Source organism: Gorilla gorilla, chromosome 7, assembly GCF_029281585.2.
Source record: "Gorilla gorilla gorilla isolate KB3781 chromosome 7, NHGRI_mGorGor1-v2.1_pri, whole genome shotgun sequence".
NCBI lineage: Eukaryota > Metazoa > Chordata > Mammalia > Primates > Hominidae > Gorilla > Gorilla gorilla.
In genome coordinates, this window is record NC_073231.2 from 10,881,694 (window position 1) to 10,905,297 (window position 23,604).

The 23,604-nt window shown below is 38.4% G+C and overlaps 2 protein-coding genes across 10 annotated transcripts in view; one reads left to right on the top strand and one right to left on the bottom strand.

Annotated features, from left to right (window-relative positions):
* MCPH1 (microcephalin 1) overlaps window positions 1–23,604 on the top strand; it is a 239,172-nt gene that overhangs the window by 92,092 nt on the left and 123,476 nt on the right. For 5 of the 6 annotated variants that reach the window (XM_031013789.3, XM_031013790.3, XM_055349782.2 and 2 more), the window contains exon 12: window positions 3,108–3,185. In XM_031013789.3, coding sequence (XP_030869649.1) covers window positions 3,108–3,185 — 78 coding nt within the window. Of the gene's footprint in view, window positions 1–3,107; window positions 3,186–6,471; window positions 8,392–23,604 lie in introns of those variants that run through there. The other variant, XM_055349783.2, reaches the window with a different exon arrangement.
* The window catches only part of ANGPT2 (angiopoietin 2), a 62,352-nt gene continuing 43,543 nt past the window's right edge, over window positions 4,796–23,604 (bottom strand). For 2 of the 4 annotated variants that reach the window (XM_055349787.2, XM_004046583.5), the window contains 5 exons: window positions 23,433–23,560; window positions 18,232–18,333; window positions 17,246–17,412; window positions 12,413–12,543; window positions 4,796–6,517 (listed from right to left, as the gene is read on the bottom strand). In XM_055349787.2, coding sequence (XP_055205762.1) covers window positions 6,357–6,517; window positions 12,413–12,543; window positions 17,246–17,412; window positions 18,232–18,333; window positions 23,433–23,560 — 689 coding nt within the window. In that variant the 3' untranslated portion in view covers window positions 4,796–6,356. Of the gene's footprint in view, window positions 6,518–12,412; window positions 12,544–17,245; window positions 17,413–18,231; window positions 18,334–23,432; window positions 23,564–23,604 lie in introns of all 4 variants that reach the window. The other 2 variants (XM_004046584.5, XM_019032550.4) reach the window with 1 other exon arrangement.

Here is a 23,604-nt window from a genome sequence, read left to right on the forward strand (position 1 = left end):
TTAATGCTTTCCAGTGAGTTAAACCAGCTTCATGTTACAGTTGTATTTTCCATCCCAGTAGGGAGTCATTATTAAATGAGGTCATGTTTTCAAGCCCAACTTAAAATCCCTCTTACAGATTGCCTTCCCCACCCCACCCCCAGTTTTCTCTCATCACTTATACATTGAAATAATTGCTTATTGTTTTCCCTCTTTAAATTTTTTTTGAGAAGTCAAAAATTGAGTACCTTGTTCAGTGTTTTTGCTTATGAAATACTTTGTGAATAAATTTTGTTCTTAGCTGAAGAAAATTTCTTAGGCAGTTAAGAAAATACTAATAAGCTAATTAATGAATAAAAATTAATTTCATTGGTCCTGATTGGAAGTGTAACATTTACCGATATTTAGCTATAATGCTTTTGATCAGTCAGAAATTTGTAATTATTCTTTGAGAAATAAAAAGTTGAGAGGGCTGGGTGCGGTGGCTCACACCTATAATCCCAAGACGTTGAGAGGCCGAAGCAGGTGGATCACTTGAGGTCATGAGTTCGTGACCAGCCTGACCAACACTGTGAAACCCCATCTCTACCAAAAAAACAAAAAAAAGAAAAAAGAAAAAAATTAACCAGGCATTGTGATGTGCACCTGTAGTCTCAGCTACACAGGAGGCTGAGGCAGGAGAATCACTTGAACCTGGGAGACGATGCTGCAGTGAGCCAAGATTACACCACTGTACTCCAGCCTGGGCGACAGAGGAAGACTGTCTAAAAAAAAAAGAAAAGGAAGTTGAAAACAGCTTAGGGAAGCGCTGCAACCACTGACCAGCGCCAGTACTCCATCATAATATATGCTTTTCACTTATAAGGAACTGTAATGTAAACTGTGGACTTTGGGTGATAATGATGTGTCAACATGGAATGACTGGGTACAACACATGTAGCACTCCAGTGAGAGACATCGAAATGCATATGTGGCAGCAGGAGGTGTATGGGAGCTCTCTGTACCTTCCTCTTAATTTTGCTATGAAGCTAAAGTGGCTTTAAAAATATAAATACAGAAAAAAACTTGTGCTTTCTATAGATTAATTTGAACATAGACACATTAATATAATAGATACATTGATTTGAACATAGGTACATTAAGTTGAACACTTAAGGTTTTTATGATGTCCTATACCACAATAAACTGAAGAAGTCTGCCTTACAAATTTGTTCAAAGAACTCTTAATGCTCTCACTGCTCCTTCCCTGCCTTGAACAGGAAGTGTCATCCAGTGCAATAAGGGGGGAAATAAAATGTGCATAGAAATCAGAAAGGAAGAAGTAAAGCAGTTTCTATTCACAGATGCAGTTCCTATTTAAATTCATCAGCAAGGTTTCGGTTTTATGAATGATAATATTAAAATGTAAAAAACACTATTTTCATTATGTAATGTGTCACCTACAAGATGCTGAATTCCTGTTGCAGCGGATGCTGAATTCACTCTGCCCTTTTTATAAGAAATATGTTGGGCCAACCTTTTGTTTTTAAGTTTGCTTACAGCCTTACCTGTGCTCTTTCAAAGTAGATTTTCACTATTTTGAACACTCTATTAAGGTAAAGATGTGTTCGGCCAGTGAAACTACTAGAGCAAAATGTTTACACTGTATTTCTGATTTGATTGTTTTAACACAACTGAATTAGTGTTTTCTCCTATCTCTATGCAATATTAATTCCTGGGATGCCTATGTAAATTAATTAATTTACTGACCAGAACTCTACTTTAGCTTCTTATGGTTTTATTTTCTTAACATTTAGAAAGGGCTAAATTTAGAGGACATAAATTTTCTCCATGAGATTGTTTAAATTCAGTTGACTTTTTAATGTGGATTATATTTGAACTTGAATGCCGCACGCATTTTTAAGGCTGGTTCCTGGCTTCTGTCACTGGTACGTTGTATTTCTCACTGTACTATTCTTTTATGTTGCCTCTTGTCTGAAATGAACCTGATTTTAACCTTTTGTTTTCTGGTCTAATTATATGAGTTTGTGGGGAGCCTCACATATTGTTAGTATATCTCCTTAAATAACATGCATTGAGGCTGAGGTCAGCAGATCACTTCAGGCCAGAAGTTCGAGACCAGCCTGGACAACACGGTGAAACCCAATCTCTACTACAAATACAAAAAAAATTAGCCAGGTGTGGTGGTGGGCACCTGTGGTCCCAGCTACTCAAGAGGCTGAGGCAGGAGAATTGCTTGAACCTGGGAGGTGGAGGTTGCAGTGAGCTGAGATTGCACCACTGCACTCCAGCCTGGATGACAGAGTTTGTCTCAAAAAATAAATAAATAAATAAATAAATAAATAAATAAATAAATAAATAAATAAAATAAACATGAATTGTATAATCCAGCTTTGTTATTTTAGCTCTAAACTTCTGGTGTACGGAGACAGATTTTCAGGGAGTTTGGTCGTGGAGTAGAGACGGCTGCAGAACCTCAAATATTACTGAATTAAAAAGGAAAAGATTGTATTGATCATTTTACCGTGTGGGGATTCAAATACTAAGAGGATAATGATGATGATAATGATGACGATAATGATGACGATGAAAGCTTGTTTATGGGACATTTTACTCTTCCACAGTCTGGGAAGGAATTTCAAGTGTATTCCGGGGACTTCTGAAAATATTAGCCAATGTTAGAAACAAAGTCGCAAGCCAAAGGCATTGCTTTTGAATTTAGGCTTGTGATCCATCTTCTTTTAATTCACTGTTTTAATTGATAAAAGTCTGGAATATTTACAGAGGATTGTTTATAAAACTTCACAAATTAGAAACTTGGAATTAAATATATATATATATAATATTTCATATGTGTAAAAACAGGATAATATTTAAATATCTGACCTCATGAGAATAATGACTCAGATTTCTTGTTATCGTGAGACTTTTTCTCAATCAACTTTTTATTAATATTCATAACATTTATGCAACATGAAGATTCTGAAGGGACTTTGTTGTTTGAGAACACATCTATTTCAGATCTGCGGAGTGTATCACTTTTTGCTGTGTCTTCAAAGTGACTCTTGGTTTATTGCCTGCTAAGCCTAATAAATGTATAATAAATCTGCTTATTGTGTCACTTGCAGGTGCTATGGTCTTTAGAATTGGGTCACTGGATTTCTGAGGAGCCGTTCGAACTGTCTCACCACTTCCCTGCAGCTCCCGTAAGTCAGGTGTTGTTTTATGATGGTAAATGCACTTTGGTGTTCTCAAGAAATTATTATAAACATAAGGGTAGACTTAAGTTTTTATCCAGTCAAGCACAATTAAGCCCACAATTAAAAAGACATTCACAGAACTTAACACCTTTTATCAATTTATTGGTGAGAACAAATGTGAGAACGTGAGACCATTCTGCAAAAAGTAGTGAGGAATGCAGTCCAAAGAAAATTTGACGATTAAAGTCCTCAGAACTGAGAAAAACAAAAATGAAAAAAGACTGAATTCTTGGGCAGGTAGTCTTATATCTTGCTTAATGTTTTTACTGTTAATAGAAATAGAACTGATAGGTATAAAGATTATGGCTTGCTGGTGCTGTGATAACAGTATTTATATTTTTATGGCTTTGCTAAATTCCACTTCAACTTTCAAATGCTTCATTGAAAAGTTCTGGGTTCTAATTTTTTTTAAGATTAAGTAATAATTAAGTGGATAATTTAAAGTTTGCTTGGATACAGGATTGTGCAGAAGTTGCCTTTCATGTTCAAAAATGTTAATTTGTTTGTGACAGTTTATTCATTCAAAAGATTAATAGCTGGAAGATAAATGGTGATTTTTATCTGCCACCGGTATTGTTATTTAGCGGTTTGAGTAGGCCATATGACTAAAACATAACAAGGAGTTGAACTGTGCTCCCTGATCACTGTAGTTATCTAGGTTGTTGGGTTGTTTTGTTTTCATTTTTAAGATTACTGTTTGATTTCCTTTCAGCTTTATAAACGTTTTCTTAAGGAGAGAAAAAAGTTCCTCTCAGCAAAACTGTTTGTTTGAAATACCGTGTAAGGAATTGAAGTGTAAAGTAAAAACACAAATTCCCCCCATTCTCGCTCATAAGAGATTATATATGATGCTCAATGACATAATGAGATTTGTCCTTGAATTTTTTATCACCTGCCTACAAAGAGAATTGATATAAATTGTGTTGTTGCCAGTTTTTCCTGCATTAGCGTTTCCCTGCCTAAGTATCCATCACTCTTGTCATTGAGATATCCTAGAAACTTGTTGTTGTCTTTCGAGGCTGTGAAATTTTCTTATTTTCAGTTGTTTTTCAACTTGATACAAGGCCATGATACCGTTGTTGAATTCATAAAAACTTCTTAAATATAAAGTAGATACAGTTCTAAGATAGGGAGGTTCTTGACTAGTTAAATAGTTGTTGGAAAAGTGCACCTTGGTGGAAATAAAACAGAGCCTTGACTTTGCCAGAGTCCATCATTGACTCCAAATATGTAGCAACACCTGTGTGTTCTAAAACTACGTCAAGTGGTGGGGAGAAGTTGGGGTAAAATAAATTAGATTTTAAAATGGAATAAAGAAAAAATAATGGTAGAACACTTTAAGGTAAAGACAGACATATAGTAGATGCTAGTTGCAGACTGGACTCTGAACTTCCTTGCAAATGATTCAGAAAAGAATATATGAGAAATTGCCTTTAAATTATAAAGCTTTACACAAATGTTCATTAGTATTAATTGTACTACGAAAATTTCAAAAGGAGTTAAAACTCCAGGAGTTTATGGTTTTGTAGTCCCGAGTATAAAGCTGTTTTCTCAAATTTTCTTTTGTTTCTTTTTTTTTTTTTTTTTTTTTTGAGATGGAGTCTTGCTCTGTTGCCCCGGCTGGAGTGCAGTGGTGCGATCTTGGCTCACTGCAACCTCCACCTCCTGGGTGCAAGCAATTCTCCCTGCCTCAGCCTCCCGAGTAGCTGGGATTACAGGTGCCCGCCACCACGCCTGGCTAATTTTTGTATTATTTAGTAGAGACAGGGTTTCACCATGTTGTCCAGGCTGGTCTTGAACTCCTGACCCCAGGTGATCTGCCCACCTTGCCTACCAATGTACTGGGATTACAGGTGTGAGCCACTGCGCCCAGCCCTGTGTTCTCAAATTTTCAGTAAATATTTAAATATATTATGAACATCAGATTTTGTTTTTGCACTTTGAAACCCTTTTTTTTTTCAGTTTGCTGATTGACATAAAAAAACTTACTAGTGTCAATTATTTTCTTCCTTAAGTAAATTTAAGGGTGAATCTTGAGACATATAGCTTTGTAAATTTGTTAAATAGAAGGCTTTTCTCAACCAGAAATTAAATTGTAGTCTAGTTCTATAAAAATATATCTTACTAGAAAAGAAAACAGACCTCTGTTTTAGAATAGTGAGAAGATAGTAAAGTTTCTTTGTCATAGAATGAAATGTATAATTTTCCTCATCATTAAAAATAAAAAGTTTCCTTATCACAAGGCACAATTAGGTCTTTCAGAAACAAATTATAAAATTGTAAATATTATCATAAAAGTTAAACATAGGCATATCCCCTAATAAGTTATATTTAATTACTAAAAATACCTTCATATTTAACAATCAGGCAGAAAAAAATAGTAGGTCTGCATATAAACTAAAATGGCACATTTCTGTTGAGAATTTCAGAGATTCTGGAAGTTTCTACCATATAAACTTGAAATATGTATTTGAGCATTAACTTAAAATTAAGCTGTCAACATAAATGTAAATACGCTGTTTTTGAAATAAAAATTTAAAGCACCTAAGAGATGGAGTAAAAATGCACTAACTGTTTTTCCAAATGTTAAACTTCTAGTAACCCCTTCTCAGAATATCCCTGAATATGTCTTTTTATGGCTTAGAGAGTTTTTTTCTTCCTTTTAATTGTGATAGTGATGGTGAATTCAGGACATATGGGTATTTACACAGTGTATAAACAGTGCTCAGAAGAATGCAGTTCCAAGATGATCTGTATTGTATAACATAAGTGTTCTGTTTTCCAGTTATTTACTGATAAACTTGCACATAACATTCTTGGTTGTGACAGCAGCGTCTGTAAACTGTCAGTCTGATTCTCAGCCTCGGGTTCATCTTTGCATAGGTGTTCTGTCTAATCACAATTATGGATGTTTAGGGTCTTGCTTTGGTCCGTTAAGTGATGCAAGTTTAAGTGATAAAGTTTACAGGCTCTAATCTGGAGCATGTGGGTCCCGTCAGCACCGAGCACACGCCCTCTGTGGTGGAAGAGGACACAGTGCGCAGCCGTGACTTTCAGTGCACTGGGCTTAAGTCTTTGAAAATAGTTCGAGACAGTTCCTCAGGTGGACTGGGGTGTTTAGAAATCTGCTGGTCGGATCATCATGGTTGTGGCCTTGAGCGAATAGCCTGAGCCTTTCCAGTAGTACCATTTAATGCCGTTGAACTTATTTGTGTTCTGCCTTTGTGGATAGTACATTCCGTTCAAGTTGGAAGGACCACATGCATCAAACCACCAGCCTGTGAAAGTAAAACACAGAAGGAATTAGGAACTAGGTGATGCCAGCTCCCACCACGAAGACAGCAATACTCAGCTAAGGCAGGAGGCACACTGCAGGCATGTGGAGTAGGCACATGCAGATGATGGTGAGTATAGGATGTGCACTGGCAGAGGGATTGTTTTCCAGCCATACACCCATGACATCACAGTTCCATTACGGCAAATGCTTTTACAAGCGTTCTTCCACCTTTCCCTTGTGCTGTGTGGAGAGGCCTGAATTCTCCACAATCCTATTTGGTAAGCCCACAGTGTGTACACACTTACAGCAGGAGTAAGCAAACATCTGAGGCACAGTTGGAAAACTCTCCTTCAACCAGGATTACTTTCCAGTCCCAGCAACATGGTGGGCTAGACTCACTCAGGCTCCCCTTGCTCTATTAAATGATTTTTTTGATTGAAGTTTAACCCAAAATATTAAGTACTCAGTGGAGCTACATAAAAAGGAAGTCTCTATGTTTCAGAGACAAAAAGGAAATTTAAAGTGAGAGTGTGTGCTCACTCAGCTAGAGCCAGGGCAGGAGAGGTGTCCAGCACAGGGGCTGTGGGAGTGAAGTCCCATCTGCACCTTAATTTCTGGGCTTGGCCAAAAACAGGAGCATGCTGAGGTTTGTGAGAGAAAGAAACACAGTAGTCCCCCCTTATCTGCTATTTTTGCTTTCTGCACTTTGAGATACCCGAAGTAAGCTGGGCCCTAAATATTAAATGGAAAATTCTACAAATAATCTGTAAGCAGGGGCCGGGCGCAGTGGCTCACGCCTGTACTCCCAGCACTTTGGGAGGCCGAGGTGGGTGGATCACGAGGTCAGGAGACCGAGCATCCCGGCTAACACGGTGAAACCCCGTCTCTACTAAAAATACAAAAAATTAGCTGGGCGTGGTGGCGGAAGCCTGTAGTCCCAGCTACTCAGGAGGCTGAGGCAGGAGAATGGCGTGAACCCGGGAGGCGGAGCTTGCAGTGAGCCAAGATCGCGCCACTGCACTCCAGCCTGGGCGACAGAGTGAGACTCCGTCTCAAAAAAAAAAAGAATCTATAAACCTTAAATTGCATGCCGTTCTGAGTAACGGGATAAAATCTCCTGCTGTCCACTTCATCCCTCCCAGAACATGAATGATCTCCTCTATCCAGTGGATCCACGCTGTCTACATCCGGTCTCTTGATCACTTAGTAGCTGTCTTGGTTATTAGATCGATTGTCACAGTATCACAGTGCTTATGTTCAAGTAACCCTTATTTGACTTGATAATGGCCCCAAAAGTGCAAGAGTGATGATGATGGCAATTCAGATATGTCAAAGAGAAGCTGTAAAGTGCTTCCTTTAAGTGAAAAGGTGAAAGTTCCTGACTTAATAAGGAGAGAAAAAAATCGTTTACTAAGGGTGCTAAGATCTATAGAAGAACAAATCTTATATCCATGAAATTGGAAGCAATATGTTGTATATTATTCAGTTGTATTATTGTTAAGTCTCTTGTGACTAGTTTACAAACTAAACTTTGTAAGTATGTGTGAACAGGAAAAAATATACACATAGGGTTTGATACTGTCTGTGATTTCAGGCATTTGCTGGACATCTTGGAATGTTTCCCCTAAGGATAAGGGAGGACTGCTGTAACCTTGATTTTACATATGCTAATCTGAATAAATCTCAAAAACACTGTGTTGGAGGAACACATACAGTATGATACTCCTTATATTAATTTTTAAAATAGAGAAAATAATTATGATTGATATCTCCATGTGTAGGAAAATTAATAAATAAAGTGAATTAACCTCGACCCAAGCGGCAGGTAGGGAATGGCACTGGCAGGTCCCCTTTAGCCTTACCCGTAATGCATTATTTCTTAATAAAAACTCTATGCTAAAGAATATATATATATTCTATATATACGTATATATAGAATATATATATTCTTTATATATGTATATATAGAATATATATATATTCTTTATATACGTATATATAGAATATATATTCTTTATATATATGTATATATAGAATATATATTCTTTATACATATGTATATATAGAACATATATATTCTTTATATACGTATATATAGAACATATATATTCTTTATATACGTATATATAGAACATATATATTATTTATATACGTATATATAGAACATATATATATTCTTTATATACGTATATATAGAACATATATATTCTTTATATACGTATATGTAGAACATATATGTATTCTTTATATACGTATATATAGAACATATATGTATTCTTTATATACGTATATATAGAACATATGTATTCTTTATATATATGTATATATAGAACATATGTATTCTTTATATATGTATATATAGAATATATGTATTCTTTATATATATGTATATATAGAATATATATATTCTTTATATACGTATATATAGAATATATATATTCTATATATACGTATATAAAGAATATATATATACTTTATATATTTGTTTTTATGTATGTGTATAACATATATATGTTATATACATATATAAAGAATATATATATTCTTTATATATGTATATAGAATGTATATATTCTTTATATATGTATATAGAATATATTCTTTATATATGTATATAGAATATATATATTCTTTATATATAGTCTTTATATATAGAATATATATATTCTTTACATATATAGAATATATGTATATTCTTTATATATGTATATATAGAATATATATTCTTTATATATTTATATATGAATATATATTCTTTATATATTTATATATAGAATATATATACATATATAGAATATATGTATTCTTTATATACGTATATATATTCTTTATACGTATATATAGAATATATATATTCTTTATATATGTATATATAAAAACATACATATTCTTTATATATGTATATATAAAAACATATACATATTCTTTATATATGTATATATATAAAAACATATATATTCTTTATATATGTATATATATAAAAACATATATATTCTTTATATATATATATATATGTTGTGTTTATACGTTGGTTTGTTATTTCATCCATGTTCCTACATTCTTTCCTGGTGGTAACAGCTCAGTGACTTCATTTGATTCAGGTGAATGCAGATTGGACGGAAGTTTGCGTGTTCTATTCAGAATCCTTCAGATATTCAGGACTTTGACAGATTCATAGGTCAGTGCCTTCTGGAGCTTGTCCAACTAGAGAAGTTGCTGTCCATGCAAAATGGAGCTGCTCATTAGGCTGGTTCATTCATGGTCCAGACCACTGGCTGGAATTTGACCTCTTCACAGGCAAGACCACTCCACTTTCTCTCTTGGGCTGTTTTTCCTCTCCCCAGTCTCTTTTCCAATTACATTCTCAGCCCCTAAATCTTGATTTGCGTAAGTAAATATATTGTTTCCTTGGTTATTAATGCGATTCTCCTACTCTCCTGAGAAGCTCACCACATGCGGGTGGTCTAACAAGCACACCCTTCTCAAGGAGAGAGCTGGGTCCAGCATGTGGGGGAAATGGTAGACAGGAAACAAAGCCCTAGGTATCTGTGGCTCCTCCACCTGACCCTTTCCCTGCTGTTCAGCTTTAAAAAGGATGATTGTGCCAGGATGAGGGAAACAAGAAGCTTTTGCAAAATCAATATGAGGGCTTTGCTCATTGGTGTAATAATGGTGTAACATAGGGAGGACCTGTGTTACCAAATGGTAGTCATATTATCTCAGGAACTAGAGGATTGCTTTTATTTTTTTTTTAATGAGGCCTGATTCTTTCAGCATAAAAGGCATGAAATTTAAAGACATGAAAATTACTGAATTTCATATTATTTTCATTACTAAATCCTCCTTTTGACTGTTAATGATGCTTTTTTTTTTTTTTTTTGAGACGGAGTCTCCCTCTTGTCGTCCAGGCTGGATTGCACTGGTGCGATCTGGGCTCATTGCAAACTCTGTCTCCCCAGTTGAAGAGATTTTCCTGCCTCAGCCTCCTGAGTAGCTGGGATTACAGGCCTATGCCATCACGCCTGGCTAATTTTTCTATTTTTAGTAGAGATGGGGTTTTGCCATGTTGGCCAGGCTGGTCTCAAACTCCTGACCTCAGGTGATCCATCCGCCTTGGCCTCCCAAAGTGCTGGGATTACAAGCGGGGGCCACCATGCCCAGCCCTATTAATGACTCCTATAGTGTAAATGCATCATAACTTGGGTCATCCATTTGTTTAATGTAGTAACTTTCATTTATAAAATATGTTGACCATAGCTGTTACCTTTGGTTTTCCTGGGTGGGTAACATATTAATTTTTGCAGATATGATTTATGTTCTCTAGAAATTAAACCCTGCCAATTTTCCTGTTATTCTTTACATTCATTTTGCACTATTGGCAGAGTTTTTGTTTCTACTTTAAATCTTTCAGTGTTTTTCAAGAACTAACTTGACAGCATTTGTCAGACTTTTTTCTTGTCTCAGTCACTAAGTAGCGTTTGTTCCTGTCAGTGAATTTCTAAACTTTTAACAAATCAGAAAAATAACACTTTCTTTTTTTTTTTTTTTTTTTTTTTGAGTGAAGTCTCGCTCTGTCCCATCCCCCAGGCTGGAGTGCAGTGGCACGATCTTGGGTTACTGCAACCTCTGCCTCCCAGGTTCAAGCCATTCTCCTGCCTGAGCCTCCTGAGTAGGAGTAGCTGGGATGACAGGTGCCGGCCACCATGCCCAGGTAATTTTTGTATTTTTAGTAGAGATGGGGTTTCAACATGTTGGCCAGGCTGATCTTGAACTCCTAACTTCAGGTGATCCACCCTCCTTGGCCTCCCAAAGTGCTAGGATTACAGGCGTGAGCCACCGGGCCCGGCCAGAAAAATAACATTTTCTAAAAGTTTATTCCTATGTTTGAACTCACAAATGTTTCTGAATACCAACCCATCTGTTTTAAGTGACTACTACAGTGGTTTTTGGCTTATGAGTGTGGTTTTCATTGTCTGTTTTATGGCAGTGTAATACGAAACGTAGAATACAAGAAAGGCCTTAAAGTAGAAGATGACTCATTTTAATTTGATTTACTAAAAAAGGTGGGTTAACTCATTTGTGTTTATAGGTGTTGCTATATATTAATGGAATGTTTTTTTAAAAGACAGCTGGGGTCGGGTGTGGTGGCTCACGCCTGTAATGTCAACAATTCTGGAGGCTGAGGCGGGCAGATCACTTGAGGTCAGCAGTTCGAGACCAGCCTGGCAAACATGGTGAAACCCTCCCTCTACTAAAAATACAAAATTAGCCGGGTGCAGTGGTGGGCGCCTATAATCCCAGTACTGGGGAGGCTGAGGCAGGAGAATTGCTTGAGCCTGGGAGGCAGGGGTTGCAGTGAGCTGCGATCACACTCCCTTCTGGACAACAAAGTGAGACTCTGTCTCAAAATAAATAAATAAACAACTGGAGACTGTGTCTCAAAATAAATAAATAATAAATGACAACTGGAAATTCCTTGTTTGAACATTAAATTATTAGTTGGAAATATTTCTATAATCTATATTACTGTTGTGGTTGCTACTTGGAATTTTTAACTTTTTAAATAAAGCAAAAGGTAATTAAACCATCTCTCTAGTATGCAGCAAGCACAAACCCAGGAGAGCTTGCTAAGAATCAAATATCCCCTCTCCTTGCCAGGGCTAGGTCCTGAGGAGACACAGTTGGCTTGCTGACAAGTCTAGCGCCATATCATATTCTCACTTAAAACTTAGTCTAAAAAAGTGAACAACACATTTACCTATATCAAGCTAGTGTGTCTACGTATGAAATTGTGGACATCGTTACAAATCACAATTTGTAGTCCAAATTGCCAGCCTTTCCCTCTATGAAATCATTCCTTGCCAATACAAATAGGAAGACAGAAAGTCATCCCTACCTCCTGTTAGCATTTGTGAACATTTGCAAATACATTTGTCGTTGTCTGCATCCTTTGTGCTAAAATCATTTCCTGGTTGGCTGATGCTGCTTATTTTGCCGGCTGTCCCTGTAAGTCCTTTAAGGTGAATCCTGTAAGCGTGCAAAGAAAAAAAACAAATTGGCTAGGGTCATTGATTTACCGTAGTGGAAAATTTTTTGTAATGAAGAATTCCATTCTACAGAAGCGTGTTCTGTACTCGTTAATGGACTAATGCATACTCTGGACAAAATATTTTGCACTGGTATAAACAGGAACCAACTTATCATCAAATCCTTCAGCAAAGAGGGATGTTTTCATGAAACCTTCAACACATATCACTTGCACAACTATCAGAAGCGACTGTAGAGCCCTGTAATTTATTTTCCTGCTGCTTTCAGATAAACAGAAGAGAAAGAAATGCAGCACCAGGGTCCTCCTCCCAGGTCTCCAGTCATCTTCCATAGAGACGGAGTCCTGAGACAACTGGGCAACCCCAAACATTTTTTTCCGCAGGGGGCCCCGGGGGGATGGAGAATGCAGCAGACAAGGAATGGCCACTGAGTTTGGGGAAGAAATCTACAGAACGGTGCTGAAAATAAATCCTTGTGGCTACATTGCCTCATGTCTGTATAGTAGAGTAATGTAATTAAACTTTTAGACATTGAGAAAGGAACAAATGTCGGAGTAAGTTAGACACTATTTACAATACAGACGATCCCTGACTTCCCATGGGGCTATGTTCTGATAAGCCCATTGTATGTTGAAAATGTTGTATATTGAAAATGCATGGAATACACCTGACCTTTGGAGCATCATAGCTTAGCTCTAGCCTTCCTTAAATGTGCTCGGAACACTCACATTAGCCCACAGTCAAACAGAGCCATTTGGCAACACGGTGCACGCAGTGTCTGTTGTTCACCCTGGTGATCACAGGACTGACTGGGAGCTGTGGCTCGCTGCCGCTGCCTGGCATCATGAGGGAGCATCGTGCCACATATCACTAGCCAGGGAAAGATCCAAATTTAAATCCCAAAGTGTAGTTTCTGCTGAATGTGTATCACCTTCACACTATCATAAAGTCGAAAAATCTTAAGTTGAACCATTGTAAGTTGAATTGCAAAAATACGGCTTACATCGGTCATCTGTGTACCAGCAAGGAGCATATAAGGGAAGGGAGAAGACAGTATTTTTGAGGTTGTTTTTTCTTTTTTTTTTTTTATTTTCCATAACTATGCTCAAGAGTTTCTGCTGCAAATAAGCTTCTTGGCAGATGGTTCAGGACAGATCAGAGCAGGCATTCACGTAATGGGGTACGCCATGTTGGCACGTTGGGTCCTCACGTCTTGATGGAGAAACAGGCACACGAAGACCCAGGCGAGGAGCCTACAAAGCAAATCCTGCAGTGGTGGCAGGAGAAGTGTACTTGAAGCACCAAGATGATGCCCTTCTTTGTAAAACCTGCTAATGTTTGCAAGCTGCCACATTGGAATAATATAATTTCTAACAGTTTGTATTGGAAGAATACAAAGAAGAGAGAAAATGTTCTTTTAGTTTTACCTGCTGGTCGGGCCAGGCCAGGTGCTTACACCTGCATGCACACTGGATGCTTATAACCACCTGCAGTGGTGGCCGCCATCTTTGTTTTGCCACTGAAAGTCACTGAGGTTCAGAGATATAAACTTGTCCGAGGTCAGACTCTTAAGTCATGGAGGTAGGATTTGCACCAGATGCAGCAAACGCCTCTGCCATGTTTCAACACTGGTGCACACCTAAACAGAGATGTTTGTTTGTTGAAGAAGTTGTGAAAAGATGAGGGTAGGGCCATGTGATGGGGAGTTCCGTAAGTGTTGCTCCTAAGTGACTTCAGTGTTAAGGCAGCCCTAGAAACTTCATCCTAAGGCATGAACTGGACATGTGAGTCTCAGTATTTTCCTACATGTTTCAAAAGTGAGACTGGCCGTAGCTCAGTCTCTAAATGCCTGCTGCAAATTGCTAATGTCATAAATACTCATCTCTGTTGGGATTTTGAAACACTGTGCTTTCTTTCCATTGTCTTCCCATTAATCATAGACAGGATTGAGATGAACCACTTCCCTTGCTTATCTTTTAACTGTCTCTTGTCTCCTTTGAACATGTTTAGTTCTCATGGAACTTGTTAAATTATCCCCAGAGGCAAGAAAAATAAGGGAGAATACTATTTTTTATGAGTCTCTGTTAGAAAGGTTTTGTGAAATTTTAGGTCCTTTTATGGCCCACTGGTTTAAAGTGCTTTCTTTAAAATTTGGTTATTAAGAATGGCCATATTCTTGAACTTGCTTTACATAGGTATGGGTTGATTTTTTTTTCAATCTCTGCAGCTTTGCCAGGGATGATTTTATATAACAGGTGAATAAAGAGGTAACATCAACATTAACAATTAAACCTCAGTGTTATATAAAACTGCCAGAATGTGTGTGAAAAGTGATGAATTTTTAAGGTTTAATGTACGCATAGCTTTTAGTTTTACTGGAAAGAATCAAATTCTATTGATGCATTTATGCATTTCTTATAACATGTATATTCCAGTTTTCCAACACTTGGAGAACATTTCTTCTGGGAAAAAAAATCCCTTACATGCTGCATACAACTGGTGTCTCAAAGCATTTGCAGTTATGAGAAGTTTCAGTCCCTTCACAGTTCTCTTATCATGCTAGCATCATGTTTTATTAGGATAATAATTTTTGATGTAATATCTATTTTATCTTGCCAAGCAAATTAAGCTTTAAACCAATGTGTGTGTTTTTCTAAATGGCCTATCCAAAAATTGATTACATTTCTAAAGGAAATATCTGTTAAGAACCATCTCAGTTTAAAATATTTTTATAATGTCAGCGTACAAGGGTAATGACCCATTTTGTAAAAATCTTCTTACACAAACAGCCTAATCCTTAATTTTTGTGCTTCTTTTTTTTTTTTTAATTCTTCTGTTGTAGATTCCTAACTGTTGCCAGTTGAAAAAATATTTAACTTGGAGGTAAAACAATGACCAACCACTTGTGTCTCAAAATTCATTGAAGTTTTGATCTCTTTGGAGTCAAGTTGGAACTGCTGTGAGGCCCAAACACCTATCTTCTCATTAATCTCGGTTGTTGCCTCTCCAGGAGAGCCTGATCTTTCCATAATGAGAATAGTAAATATGCTTCACTGATGTTTAAAGAGTCACATCCATGTATATCTGTTTCTCAAACATGCTTCTGAATTTTCATCCACTGTTTGTACAGCAGGACATACTGGGCATTGTAGAGTTTTCAGTTGGTTGTTCAGGCAACTTGACATTTAGCCGCTTCTCCGTGCTGCCCACCACAATCCTCCCCTGGGCAGCCTGCTCAAGGAGTTTAACATTGTGTCTCCTTTCAGACTGTTCAGGTCGTGGAGCGGAGTGTCTGACTTGGGTATTAACGAGATGAAGACAAGACTGTAGGTCAGATGATGACTGTTTTTGTGATGTTCGTGTTGACCTTCATTTGCTAATTTCTGACCTCAAAGTGGGTATTTCATAATGTGTGCTCCATGATCATGAGGCGCCACCAGTCTGTGCTCTTTAGACTCCTTTAGGCTGGCATTGGTGCCAGTGGGCACACAGTCTCACTTCTCTGCCCCTACCATTGCACACACATTTCGGAGTGCCTCTATGTGCCTTGTGTACCAGCATTACTGTGTGTGTGGCTTCACCGTACTTATCTTACACACTAGGTTGTCAAGTCCCATTGCTGTTCTCTCTCTCTACTCTCATGGCATTTTAGAGGCAGAAAGTAAATTCCCAGTCAAGGTTGCCCATGCTATTACTTATGATTATTGCTACCAAATGGGTGAGGACAAGGCAAACACCCAGGGAATGCTGTGAATCTGATGTATTTCCTGTAGAGGAGAGTAGAGTTGACTAACCATCCCACCTAACTCTGCCATCTCTAAACTTGACAACTAATCTTGACTTTGAGATTGAAGACAATTGAATGTGTTTAAACTTCATAAAGACAGAGTAACTTTTGAAACCTTTTGGAATAAAACAGCACAGTCACAAGTATCCATCATTTATGCTATTCATGTGACATATTATCATGGGAACACTTACCATTCACTGATTTTACAAATATCTATGAAAGCCATTTATCTACCAGGCAGAGTTCTTCTAGGCTTTGAAGATACACAGTAAACACAATGGACAAAATACTGTTTGTATGAAGTTTCTTTTATATTGTTATAACCAAAGTTACAATTTTAAACCCAGAGAAACTTAAAGAAGTAATAATTCTGAGAAACAAGATGTTTTTCCATTTAAGGTAATATAAGAGTGGTTTAGATCTTGGTTAAATCATTGTGGTTCTCATTTTCTGGAATACTCACCCAGCAAACCTTTTAATTTTTTTTCTTTTTCTTATTTTTTCTTTTTTTTTGTTTTCAACCTTCCAAATTCTTTATTTGTAATTTTTTTTTTTTTTTTTTTTTGAGACCGAGTCTCGCTCTGTCGCCCAGGTTGCAGTGCAGTGGTGTGATCTCGGCTCACTTCAAGCTCTGCCTCCCAGGTTGACGCCATTCTTCTGCCTCAGCCTCCCGAGTAGCTGGGACTACAGGTGCCCACCACCACACCTGGCTAATTTTTTTGTACTTCTAGTAGAGATAGGGTTTCACTGTGTTCACCAGGATAGTCTCGATCTCCTGACCTCGTGTTCCGCCCACCTCAGCCTCCCAAAGTGCTGGGATTACAGGCGTGAGCCACCGTGCCCGGCCACAAATCTTTTAATTTTTTCTTTCAATTACCATGAACTCACTTACCTGTAATTGAGTTCTTCACTTGAGAGATAGAAGTGTTCATACAATGAGTAAGCCTCATTCCCTTCCCAGTCTTTAAGGTGTATTTTAAGCACATAGCGTTGCTGATTAGTCAGTTGCGAAACAAACTCATTTCCCAGCCAGTATTCTCCTGAAGGGTTACCAAATCCCTGTAATGCAAGTTGTTAAATTCAATTACTTCATGTAATTTTTTCTTTGTATATTTGTAGTGGATAGTCCGTCAACTTAACATAGAATAACTATCAAATAGCAGAAATTACTTCTGGTGCTGTGACAATTCAGGGTCCTTCCCAAAGGAAAATGGATTTTAAATAGGTCAGTTATTAGACACTAAGCTGCTGCTGGAAGAAAATTTGTATTAGGATAATGAGAACTACTTGGGGAGCCACCAGCAGAAGCCTTGGCATAAACAGCTCAGTTCATGGGAATGTGAAGCACCATTAAACAGTCGGCTTACCAAAAAAACGCTGAGTCCACCTTTAAAAATAAGCTAAGTAGTGGCAGCCTTGTGTTTTTGAGAGTCTTACTCTGTTGCCCAGGCTGGAGTGCAGTGGCGTGATCTTGGCTGACTGCAACCTCTGCCTCCCAGGTTCAAGCGATTCTCCTGCCTCAGCCTCCTGAGTAGCTGGGATTACAGGTGTGCACCACCACACCTGGCTAATATTTGTATTTTTAGTAGATACAGAGTTTTGTTATGTTGGCCAACTGGTCTCAAACTCCTGACCTCAGGTAATCCATCTGCCTCGGCCTCCCAAAGTGCTGGGATTACAGGCGTGAGCCAGCACACCTGGCTGCAGCTTTTGTTTTGATACAGTTTACCTTATATTGGCCATTCTTTAAAGGGGAGACTGAAGCACCATGTCAAAAGTCATTGGTTAGTTTGGGATTGGTGGTTAACGTTCCGCAGATCTTGAAAGCTATTTTTCACAAGGGAAATTCTTTTCTGAGGCCTTAAAGAATGTCCTTACCACTTTATATTCTTTCCAAGTCCTCTGAAAATCAACGCTGCCATCCTCACGTCGCTGAATAATTGTCCACCCGCCTCCTCCAGCTTCCATGTCACAGTAGGCCTGCAAATAGGAATGCAGGGTATAAGTGACAGAGCCCACCGACTCCCCCCTTACGTAGCAGAAGCAGGAGGAATGTAGACCCTGGGTACAGGACTCAGCCGAGAGGGTTCTCTGGGATATAAGGCACAGAGTAGACCATCGGGGTTGTCTAAGAAACAGATGGTTTCAAATAAATTGAAAGTGATGGATTAAAATGATGGTGAAACATAAACAGTAATATAATATAAAGTGTTGATGGGAATATGACTCACTTGTCATCATCTGTTCCAGGCTAAAGACCCCACCCTGATGGCTGGCCCAGAGATTGCTGTTTTTTAGAGGTTCATTATGAATGGCACATTTTGGCAGATTGGCCCCGAACCCCACATCTCCATCCTGTAGAAAACCATTGACTTGTATTCACAGCCTTGAAACCTTTCACTAAATGCCAGCCCCTGCCAGCTCCACAGAGAGCTATGTGAAGGGGATGCTCTTTGATCATAGGGTTTGGAGGACTCCTGTTACATTCTCGTACTGTGGGGCTGTTTGGCTTCCTTTGTGTGCAATACTAATCAGATTTTTTGGTTCACATCTGAGCACAAGGGCCTTGAGGCTCTGGTGTCCTGGTGCAAGGTGTGACCTGAGCTTGGCTTAGCAGCTTGGCCTCAAGGGCATGACTTCACGCTTCTCTGTACATAGCTCACTGCCCACAGTTTTTCTCTAAGCAACTCTTTTTATTTCTGCTCTTAAACTGGCTCTGTGGGTTTAAACTTTGTCCAGAACACAGAATTCTTTCTTAAGCTAAGCGCATGCATGCTCAATTTCAACTCAGCTGGAGTTTCATTATGAAATTAAAAACCCCTGAAAATAAGATTACATAAATAGTTTTAAATAATAAGATTACAGTAGAACGAAACATGTTTTGCAGAAAGTAAGATAAATTTTCTGCCACATACAAGGTAGGAAATATTGAAGTTAAGGTTCAAAACCAATTGTAAATATTCTTCTTGTGTTGTGCCCCGTGGTCTTTTTGAGAATCATGGAGGCGACTTGGCAGGGTAAGCTTCAGTGCACATTGTTCTGTGTTTACGAGTTAGAATCCTAAAGAGGAGAGCGAAAAGAGAACCAAGAGAGTGCTAGTCCTGTTCTTTCATTTCCTACATGAGGAAAGAGGGGTGCAGAGGAAGTGCAGTGGCTGCCTGATGCCGCATTGCTAGTGCAACCAGAGAACTGTCCCTGGAACAGCCTGGTCTGCAGGGGACTTCTCCCCAGCATGGTTCTGGGGTCTCTCCAGGAAGGTCACCCGGCTCGTATTTTCTTCCCCAGTGGCACTCATGTTTAGAAAGATCGGTGCCATTAATGAAAGTTACATTCATTAAGAAGAAAATTATTTCCTCATTTTAAATTAATCTGATGTAGAAAATCAGTCTGCTCAAGCTAACCCCTTGTTACCTCTCTGTATTGCTATGATTTTTATTATCATTGCTACACACCACTCTCATCCAAGTACTCTGCCAGATACTTTGTGTATATTATCTGTAATCTCACAGCAGCTCTGCTGTAGTATCATAATTCTGCATTTTTGAAAGGAGAAAAGATTTAGCAAAGTTAGATTTTGATCAGTTACTCACCTTCTAAGTGATATATAGGATTTGAATAAGGTCTTTTTAATTCCTGTTATGTTTTTTTTCCACTGACATCATGCTGCCAAAAACAGAGAAACCTGACCCTTTGGTAAATAGGCCAAAACTCCCTCAACACAGTTCCAAGTTTAAATCAGTTCATGAATAATACTGCCTCTTATTTGCCTGCAGTCAACAAAATGGTCAGTGCTGCTCACTTCTATCAATATGTCTTTTTAAAAATCTATTTCATAAACCAGCTGAATAAGCTACATTGGTTTGAGGATTCATGTACATATATTGAAGTTAATTCTGTATCCTAAATGGTATACTCTTGGGTTGAAAGCATTGATATGGCTCTTGGTGAGCCTGTCCTTGTTCCAAGAATATTTGATTCTTCAGTGTCAAAATCACTGCTATGAAGTTACCAATACTTAAATACATGTTCTGTCTTGCTCAGAGAACAAGTTTACCTTGTTATGGAAGTCAGAGGCAAAACTCTTAAATGTCTGAGAGTCACTGCCAGCACATAAATGATTTGAGCCATATCAGTATTCGCTTTGATTCCATTAGTGATGATGATAAGGTTATTAGAACATTTTCTTAGTACTTCATCCAGGTTTTTAGAAAAAGCAGAGGATTTGTAAAAACTGGAGTATTACAGTTAATTGGACTATAAAACTTGCAGAGAAATATAGTGTTCAAATAGAGTTATCTACGCAGCCAGAAGATACTGAATAAAAGTGCTGAAATTGGTTATATCAGGATCAGCAAAGCAGAAGTCCTCAGATACTTCCCAAGACCTTACCACTCCAATTACAACAAACCTAAAGGCAGTTAATATCTTTAATCTGTCCACTGCCGCACGGTGGAGGAACCTGATATCTCTCTATAAAGCTTGATGATTTTCAGCAAATAATACTTGACTTGCTTCAACTCTGAGGCAATGATTAAGTGACAGGTTAAATAGCAAACCATAGAGACAAACGTTAGGAGTCAGGTGTCCTGTGAAATTTAGGGAAGGAAATGACCATGTCTCTAGCAAAAGCATACATGCTTTTGATAAATGCCATCTTGCAGTCTCTCTCGTACAAGAACTTAATGAATTTTTCAAAACTAAAGCTGCAGTATTTTGGCCTTTTAGGGAAAGATCTGCTCAAAGACCAATTGAACATTCTTTTCTTGAATTAGATAAACGAGGGCAGAATCGGGTCCCCTGCCAGGCAGAGAAGTTGTCTGGTAGTCTTTGAAGGCAGTGAAAATGGTGACCACTACCATTTACTGTCCCAAGTTCTACCCCAGGGGCTGTCCCTGTGTTGTCACAACTCCCAAGGCTGAGGGTATCATTGTTGTGTTACATATGGGGAAACTGAGCTCTCAGAAAGGTTAAATGACTCGCCCAGAGCCACAAATGGCAGAGCCAGAATTTACATCCAAGTCTCTCTATCTCTCCCTGGATCAGATTGTGACTTACAGACTCTTAATTCTGGAAGGGAATTTAGAGGTGACAATTGACACCACTTAGTTTTCAAGATGAGAAAATTGAGGTTTGTGAAAGCTTATTGTTCCCTGCTGTGTACATGAGTTTCTTTTACTGCAAGTGTTTAAGGGGAGTATAAATCCTAATGTTTCCAACCATGACCTGAGGCTCATATAATCCCAGAGTACTATATATTTTCATCTTTCTGTAGAATATTTCAGTTATTCTGGGTGCCATGGGGTGGGACAGTGCACTGGGGTGGGAAGCTTGCACTTAGTCTGAGAAACATAGATGAAACAATGTGATGGGGCTGCATGGTTAGCGGCTGTCCCTCTGCATCGGTGTCCGTGGCATCCCCATTTCACATGCATCCTCTGTCCCCCCTCTCGACACTCCTGTCCCCAGGCCAAGAACACGCCAACATCTGGTGACAGACAATGGCATGCACAGAATTGTCATGAAAACCAGATAGCAAAAGAGATTGAAAGGCCTAGCCTAGAGTCTGTTCGTTGCCTTTTCATCTGCAGCAGACTGTGTTGTTTGTGGGTTTGTTCCCTTCCTTCCCTGTTGTATGGCTTCTAGGGCATTAGGGACATTAAGTAATTTTCAGGGTTGATTTAACACAGCATTAATGAATTAGAAAGGTTTCTTTGGGAAGCATTATGTTGAATAGCACAATATTTATATTTTCCATTCATAATCAAGATACATGTTACTGTTTCAAGTTCCAGGTCTTTAAAACCCTAATGCTTGTTATTTTTAAAGTGTTTTTCTCTGATACTGTTTTAAATACTTAGGATAATACTCAATTTAAAGAGATAATACTTCCAAGAGCCTCGAAAATTTCCATTTTGGTACAGTATCCAGTGTATTCTCTGTAGTTATTTGTGTTGGTTCAATATGTAGCTGCTTTTACATTTATATGCAAACATATTTATAGACATTTAATATATACAGTTATCCAGTAGTTACATAACACTTCACCACACTGATTCTCCTGTAATATCATTCTGCCCTATCAAATGTTTAAGAGAAGCCACACTGAAATATTCTCCGGAAGGGTTTTGCTTTTTTTTTCCTTATCTAAAGTTCAGTGTCTCCCAAAGCACCTTCAGGAGTCAGGCTCTCTGAGTGAGGCTGCAGAACTAGAAATGACTGAGGTAAGCTGTGTTGTGGCTTTGCCTGCTGTGAGTACTGACTGTCCACTCACGTTACATGCGGTAATTGGACATATGCCTTGAAGTGAACTCCCCTGCTGGAGAAGAAAATGAACACTGTCTTTATGGTGTGTTTCGAGTCTTCCAGACTGTGTTAGATGAGGTTAGAATCGCCTTCCCCAGCGGTTCTCATGGTGTGGACCTCAGAATCCTGCGTGTCCCTCAGACCATGTCACCAAGTCCACAGGTTGAAACTGTTTTCAGGATGCTAAGACACCACTGGTCTGTGGCACTGTGTTAGCGTTTGCTCAGATAGAGCAAAAACCATGGTGGGTAAAACTGCTAACATCCTCTTGTGAGGCAGGGCAGCGGTAGCTAACTGTACAAGTCACTATGCAGTCACACACAAAAAAGAAAGGAACAATAATATCACTGAAAAATGAGTTTGGCACAGCAGTAGAAATTATTAATTTCATGACATCTCAATGGCTGATGCACTATGGTTATTCAACCTTCAGTTTTTGGAAGATACTTTCTTTAAGGAAATGAGTCTGACACCTCAGGAAAAACAACTGACAGTATGCGTTATTCAAGCAAAATGCAAGAAGAAAGTATTTCTTGCCGAAGATAAGATAGACATTTCTACATCATTCATATGCAGCTTCTGTATTTTCTGCACAGCAGCGGAACTTACAGCCCTTGGCAAGCACTCTAGGCGAGGTAGCTGCCCAGTAACTATGGCTTTGTACTGTGTGAGACTGGGGAAGATCTTTGGGGAGAGACTTCTGCTCTCTGGTTCCTCACTCTCTAAAGTGGCCTGCCTAGAGCCGGGGAGTTAGTAAGGGGAGACGAATACCTCACCTTGATCTCTTCTGTAGAATTAGAGAATGTTAACGTGTAGATGCCATTCGTTGTGTGTCCTGATTTGAATACTTCAGCACAGTCTCTGAAGCTGATTTGTTCTTCTTTAGCAACAGTGGGGTCCTTCGCTGCTTTTAAAAAATAGTAAGGCATTTAAATGGAGTTCATGAAA